Genomic DNA, 6,330 nt, shown 5'->3' with positions numbered 1-6,330 from the left:
ATGATGCTCGCCGCTGTCGGGGCGCTTCTGGCCCTGCTGCCTCTCGCCTCCACGCTGCAGAGCCAAGGTAAGGCGGGGGGCCCTGCGGGCAGGGCTGGGGGGCTGGGGTGGAGCGGGGCGCTCCCCGTACCGAAAAGCACGGTGCGATACCTTCCTACAAGCCGAGCAGCGCTGCACGGCATGCAAAGGCTGCTTTTCATAGAGCCCTTACACCTAAAATCAACGTACCTGGGAGAAGCCCAAGCGCGGGAAACCTCTTCTGCAAGAGCCCAGGCGATGCAGGCTGAGCGCCCGCAGCGAGGTAACGCGGCGTTTGAATCCTGCTCCGCGTGGTGGGCTCCTCGGTACGGGGCTTTGAAGTACCCTGGAAGCGTGCAGGGTCCGAGCCCTAAGGATATACAGAGAGAAACAGGGTGATCTCCTGCCTAGAAGCTGCTGCCTGAGCCCTCCACCCGAGAAAGGGATTTCTCTCATATAATATTTCATCCCTCATAACGCAGAGGTGGGTACTTGGGGACGACGGCGCGCAGAAGCGATGCCGCGCCTATGGTTTGTAATCTCAGCTCCGCACGGCGCAAAACCCGCTGCCAAAATGTTCACGAGGTGCCGTTATTCTTTTCTCATTTAACCTTCCTGGGAAAGAGTAGCAAAATTATCGTGCTGTTTTGCACCAGCGCAGCTGAAAGCTTTCAGCGGGTTTGTAACGCGGATCTTTGGAGGGGTCAGACAGCCCCTCTCATGGGGGCATGGTTCCCGACTCCCAAACCTTCTCCCGCAGTTAGCCCGGCAGAGGAGGAGCGGGAGCAATGACTCTCTCGCTTTAGCGACGCCGGAGGTACGGGGGTAGGAAGGCCCGTGCCGACACACACCCGTGTGCCAGGGCTGTGCCGAGTTGCACCAGGCGAGTCGCCGGCACAGATTTGGGGCCGGGAAGACCGGCACGGTGTCCGTGGCAGACGCACGGAGAGGCTGGGGTGAACCCAGCCCAGTCCTCCCTCTGCGAAGCCAGAGCATCCCGACCGGGAGCTCGGCGGCGCGGGTGCGAGGAGGAGGAGGAGGAGAGGGCGTGCGGAGGAGCACGGGCGCGAGGAGGAGGAGAGGGCACGAGGAGGAGCGTGGGCGCGAGCCAGCTGCCGCCAGCTGCAGCCGGAAAGGCCGCTTGGCCCCAGCTGCGATGACGGCAGCGCCTGTTTTCCTCCTCTCGCCCTAATTGCTGCCTCTCGCCCCCCCGGCCGCCTCCGTCAGCGCACGCCTGCCTGGGCGAGGGCCGTGCGCCCGGCCGGCTCCCCGGCATTACCGATTGCGTGCAGGCTTGGACGGGCTGAGGCTGCTGGGTTTTTTTTCCTTACCTTAAAAGACAGATTAAAGTTCCCTTCCCGGCAGCTTTTCCCAAGTTCCCGCAGATCTATTCCAATTAGTCCTTTTCATTACGCGGGAACTGGACTCCAGGGCTGGGCGTGCTGCAGAGCAAAGCCATGAGCGCGGCTCTGCCGCCCCGGCTCAGCCGCGGCGCCGCCGGCTGCCTTGCAGCGAGGATGTGGGTGCCGCGAGCAATTTGCTCTGCGCTTGCCGGCACCAGCCGAGGGATCGCTTCCACAGGAAGCAAACACCAAGATACCGAGGTACCTAATAAATGAATTTAGCATCCTGGTTCACCTCTAACCTTCAGCGCCTCCACCTGCAGGCAGAGAAGAAATGCCCCTGGAAGCAGCGAGTGGTAGGAAACTCATCCGGGGGCAGCGAGTCCCTCATGGTCCCCGGCTGCCGCCATCCTGGCATCCATCCGGGAGAGGCAGAAGACGGCAGCGCTGCCCTCCGAGGCTGGGGGAAGGTCACAGCCCCAGCCACCTGCGCGGCAGAAGATGTTAATGAAACATTAGGTGATGGTTCTGGCGGGCAGGCTTGTTTCCCGTCGGGATGCTCCTATTTAACTTTGACGGGAAACCCCAAGCGAGGGATGGCAGCCAGCAGCATCCCGCGGTTCGCGGCACGCCGCCGGGCGATCGCAGCCGCTGCCCCGGTGCAAGCAGCCCTCCATCCATCCCCCCTCCCTCTGCCAGCAGGTACCCGGCGGGGGGGCCGGCTGCCGGAGCCTGCCGAGCCCGCCCTGCGCCGCCTGACCCACGACTTGCTGGCCCACTACCAGAAGGGCACCCGGCCCGTGCGGGACTGGCGAACGACCACCACCGTGGCCATCGACCTCATGGTCTACGCCATCCTCAGCGTGGTGAGTCCGCCGCATGGGGTGGGAGCAGCTGCCTTCAGCGCGGGCAGCTTCTGCGTGCCCGCAGCGAGGGGAGCGGTACCCTCCAGAGTGCCGGCACCCCCCGCGCCGACACCGCGTCCGCTTCTTCCCGCAGGATGAGAAGAACCAGGTGCTGACCACCTACATCTGGTACAGGCAGGTGAGACCACGCAACCTCGCCCCTCCCTCGCTGGGACCTCCCCGGGGCCGAGCACCCCCGCCAATTCTGGTTTTCCCATGGGAGAGGCATGCAGCCCTGTGGGAGTGCAGCACGGCCAAACCCGTCCCAGGGGGTGACAAGACCTCTGTAGGGCATGAACCTCAAGGTGCAGCTTTCACGCCCCGTGCTTCACGCTGTCGGGTGGTGCGACAGCCAGAGGACGAGCCTTCCCTCCCTCCCACGGATGGCGTTGGAGAGGGGTTCCCATGGCAGGGTGCTAGTGTGGGTTTGGGTCCCAGCGGGGTGGAAGGGACCTTGCCCTCCAACCCCTTCCTGCTTTGTCCCCCAGCACTGGACGGATGAATTCCTCAGGTGGGACCCGGCACACTTCGACAACCTGACGCAGATCTCCCTCCCCGTGGAGAGCATCTGGGTGCCCGACATCCTCATCAACGAGTTGTGAGTGAGGTGAAGCCCCCGGGGCCGCGGCAGGCAGCCCCGGGGTTCGGACCCCCCTCGCCCACCGCGGGCACGCGCCACCCCGTGCTTTGTATTCCCGGCGCAGAGCTGGCAGCCTCCCCGCATCGGGCGAGCTGCAGATGGGGAATGGCTCGGCAGTTGGGCCGCTTCCAACGCTGGCTAACCGCAACCGTCGGTAATTACCCGTGCCGTGCCGGGGGTGGGATCCAGATATCTGGAGAGAGGCTTTGTGAAGGCAGCATAATGCGAGGGCAGCTGCAGAGCTGCCGGCCCTTCCCGCGAAGCCAGCCGGCGTCCTTCCCTGCTTTGCTGGGATTTAAGGTGTTCCCACCGGCTCCAGAGAGCCCCGGGACAAGGATGCAAGCGCTGCTTGGGCGGGGAGAGGGCAGCAGCCCGGGCAGCGCAGGCATGCTTGCATGGGTACTGCCAAAAAAGCAGCTCGGGGGGCAAGCCCCCGGCTCCTGGGTGGTTCGCCTCCCAAACGCAGCTCGGCAGGAGGAGCCCCTGCCTGGAGTGCTCCCCAGCCCTGGCCTCTGTCCCTCGTGCCCCGCAGCGTGGATGTCGGCAAGTCCCCTCACATCCCCTACGTCTACGTTGGCCACCATGGGGAGGTGCAGAACCTCAAACCCATCCAGGTGATGACCGCCTGCAGCCTGGACATCTACAACTTCCCCTTCGACGTCCAGAACTGCTCGCTCACCTTCACCAGCTGGCTGCACCACAGTGAGTGCCGGGGCCCCCGCGGCCGAGGGGCTCGGGGGGGAGCGGGCAGGACCTCCGCCGGGCTGGAGCTCTGTGCAGAAGGCAGCTCACCCCTCTAGATGGCCCCAGTGGATCGGGGATGCGTGCGGGGAGGGGCAGGCACCCAGCCCGGCGTGGAGGTGCCGGCAGCGAAGTGCCGCTGGGCCCCCCTGGTCCTCACCTCTCCTCTGCCCCCCAGTCCGCGACATCAACCTCTCGCTGTGGCGGCAGCCGGAGCTGGTCAAGTTCGACCGGAGCGTCTTCATCAACCAGGGCGAGTGGGAGCTGCTCTACGTCCTCAGCCGCTTCCAGGAGTTCAGCGTCAAGAGCAGCGACAGCTACGCCGAGATGAAGTTCTACGTAAGGGTCTTCGACCACCACGCTTCTCGGGGATGGGGTGCTAAGGAAGGGTCTTGCCACCATCCCTGTTGAGTGATCGGCCAGCTGCTCCCTGCCGCGGTGCTCCCGCCTGCGGGCAGGAGGCTCCTGGTGCCGAGCCCTTCCTCTGGCTCACCTGAGTGCGTCCCACCATCCTCGCCTGCCTCGGTGGAGAGCCGCACCGGCTCAAGCCCTCGCTGAGCCTTTCCTATCTCTCTGTCCCGCAGGTAGTCATCCGGAGACGTCCCCTCTTCTACACCGTCAGCCTGCTGCTCCCCAGCATCTTCCTGATGGTTATGGACATCATGGGCTTCTACCTACCTCCCAACAGTGGCGAGAGGGTCTCTTTCAAGATCACCCTCCTGCTGGGCTACTCGGTTTTCCTCATCATCGTATCCGACACGCTGCCGGCTACGGCGGTCGGCACCCCCTTGATAGGTACGGCGGCGCTACCTGCCGAGCCAGCTGCTGCGGTGGTCCTGGGCCCGGAGCAGCAGGAGCTGCTGCTCTGCACAGAGACCCGCAGGTCCCCGAGAGAGGCGGGCAGGGAGGACTGGCTCGGGACCATGCTCCGTGCACCAGCCTTTGCAGGCCACTCACCTCGCCGACGCCTCCGCAGGCATCTACTTTGTGGTGTGCATGGCGCTGCTCGTCATCAGCCTGACGGAGACCATCCTGATTGTGCGCCTGGTGCACAAGCAAGACCTGCAGCCCCACGTCCCCGACTGGGTGAAGCGCCTGCTGCTGGAACGAGCCACCGTCCTGCTCTGCATCCGGGACAGGAATAAATTCAGCCACAGCAGGACGCAGAGCTCGGACATCTCCAGGCAGGTGGAGAACAACGACAGCACAGGTAAGGGCTGCACAGAGAGGGCCCACGGGCACCAAAGGGGACCGGGCCCCGCGTAGCCATCTACGTCCACGTAGCCCTGTTTGCACGGCAATCCAGATGCCCGGGTCACCTGCAGAAATCCCGCCTCCCCGTCTAAAGAGATTTTTTGCACTTGCCTCTCTCGCTCCCGCAGCCAAGCTGCACCACTACGGCTGTGAGGACCCCCGGGAGCGCGAGAGGGTGGGGGGCGCGAGGCCCGCGCCGGCCGTCGCCGTCCAGGCGGAGGGCTCCCCGCTGATGCACGGCGTCCTGCGCGAGATCGCCGCCATCCGCCAGTTCCTGGAGAAACGCGAGGAGTTTCGCGACGTCGCCCGCGAGTGGCTGCAAGTGGGCTATGTGCTGGACGTCCTGCTCTTCCGGGCATACCTGTTGGCCGTCCTGGCCTACGGCGTCACGCTGGGCACCCTCTGGTCGCTGTGGCGGGACGCCTGAGCCGCGCCCGCGTTTGGGGGGCGGGAGAGGTCGGCCGACCAAAGCTCCTCGGCTTTGGGACTCCCCGGTGTCTGCGGTCCCAGCCCGGTGCATCCGCCGCCTTCCCCCCCAGCTCTGGAGCAGCAGCATCTGAGCACCAAGGCGGGGCTGAGGGGGAACCACCGAGCACCGGTGGCCCCTGCCCAAGCCACGCTTGCCATACTCGCTTGCCACGCTTGCCGTCCCACCGGCCCCGCCGCTTCAGCACCGCGGACAGCGGCCCCGCAGCCGCCGCCCGCCCGGGGGTCCCCGCCAGCCCTGGGGGTCCCCGCCGCCCCCCAGCCCTCACCCCGCTGCCCTGGGGCAGCCCCCACCTCCGTGCATGAAGCAGCGGGGGCCGCACGCCTCCGTCCCCCCTCTCCGTTACTCGCCGGGCTCCGCACGGGTCTTTGGTCGCCCCGATTTGGCCGCTGTGCACGCTTGCCCACCCAGCAGATCCCCCGCCCAACGGAAGGGTGAACCCGGAGAAAAGCAGTGCCAGCCGAGGGCAACCCAGCCGGCGTGCAAACGGGACCGGCTCGGCGGGCACACGGTGCCGGAAGGGAGCCGCAGGGTCACCGACTGCTGCCCGCAGCCTTCGTCAGCCCCCATGCTCCTCTCCACCCCTGCCAGAGGTGCGAGGCTCAGAGGGGAGGAAAGAACCCCTGGTGCATCCCAGTGCAGGGAGCTGAGCCAAACTGCAAGGAGCAGGGCTGCCCCCGCTCTTGTTTCAGAGCTGGGGGTGGCAGGGGTTGTGACAAAACCCACTGACGGTGTTTTTGGGGTGGTCCCCGGCCCCGTCGCGCTCGCCCAAGGCCCTGTACAGCCCGCTCTTCACGCCAGTAACGTACCTGAGCAACCGGCATGGGCACCGTCCTGGGAAGCGCTGGAGGCGACGGGAGAGCCCATCCCGTGCTGCAGGAGCGGCTCTGCGTACGGCGGGGGAGGGGCGGGTTGATGGCACCCCGCTCTGCCACGTCTGCC

General features: G+C 66.0%; 1 protein-coding gene across 2 annotated transcripts; it reads left to right on the top strand.

Moving 5' to 3' along the window:
* On the top strand, positions 1 to 5,328 carry LOC104031534 (5-hydroxytryptamine receptor 3A-like). 2 transcript variants are annotated; one of them, XM_075723285.1, is made up of 9 exons: positions 1 to 67; positions 2,064 to 2,227; positions 2,361 to 2,405; positions 2,755 to 2,864; positions 3,439 to 3,608; positions 3,826 to 3,986; positions 4,232 to 4,442; positions 4,624 to 4,857; positions 5,030 to 5,328. In XM_075723285.1, the coding sequence occupies exons 1-9, from the start codon at positions 1 to 3 to the stop codon at positions 5,326 to 5,328; spliced, it is 1,461 nt and encodes a 486-aa protein (XP_075579400.1). The 2 variants fall into 2 exon arrangements, with proteins under 2 accessions (XP_075579400.1, XP_075579399.1); XM_075723284.1 differs by having other exon boundaries at positions 2,061 to 2,227.
* Positions 5,329 to 6,330: the final 1,002 nt, after the last annotated feature.

The sequence above is a fragment of the Pelecanus crispus genome, chromosome 19 (assembly GCF_030463565.1).
Source record: "Pelecanus crispus isolate bPelCri1 chromosome 19, bPelCri1.pri, whole genome shotgun sequence".
Classification (NCBI taxonomy): Eukaryota; Metazoa; Chordata; class Aves; order Pelecaniformes; family Pelecanidae; genus Pelecanus; species Pelecanus crispus.
The sequence above is the reverse complement of the archived record's forward strand: the minus strand, read 5'-3'. Positions and strand labels throughout refer to the sequence as shown.

Coding starts and splice junctions, on each gene's coding strand:
- LOC104031534 (XM_075723284.1), top strand. CDS start 1: ATGATGCTCGCCGCTGTCGGGGCGCTTCTGGCCCTGCTGCCTCTCGCC. Junction 2,406..2,754: donor CCTACATCTGGTACAGGCAG/GTGAGACCACGC, acceptor TTTGTCCCCCAG/CACTGGACGGATGAATTCCT. Junction 3,609..3,825: donor CACCAGCTGGCTGCACCACA/GTGAGTGCCGGG, acceptor TCTGCCCCCCAG/TCCGCGACATCAACCTCTCG.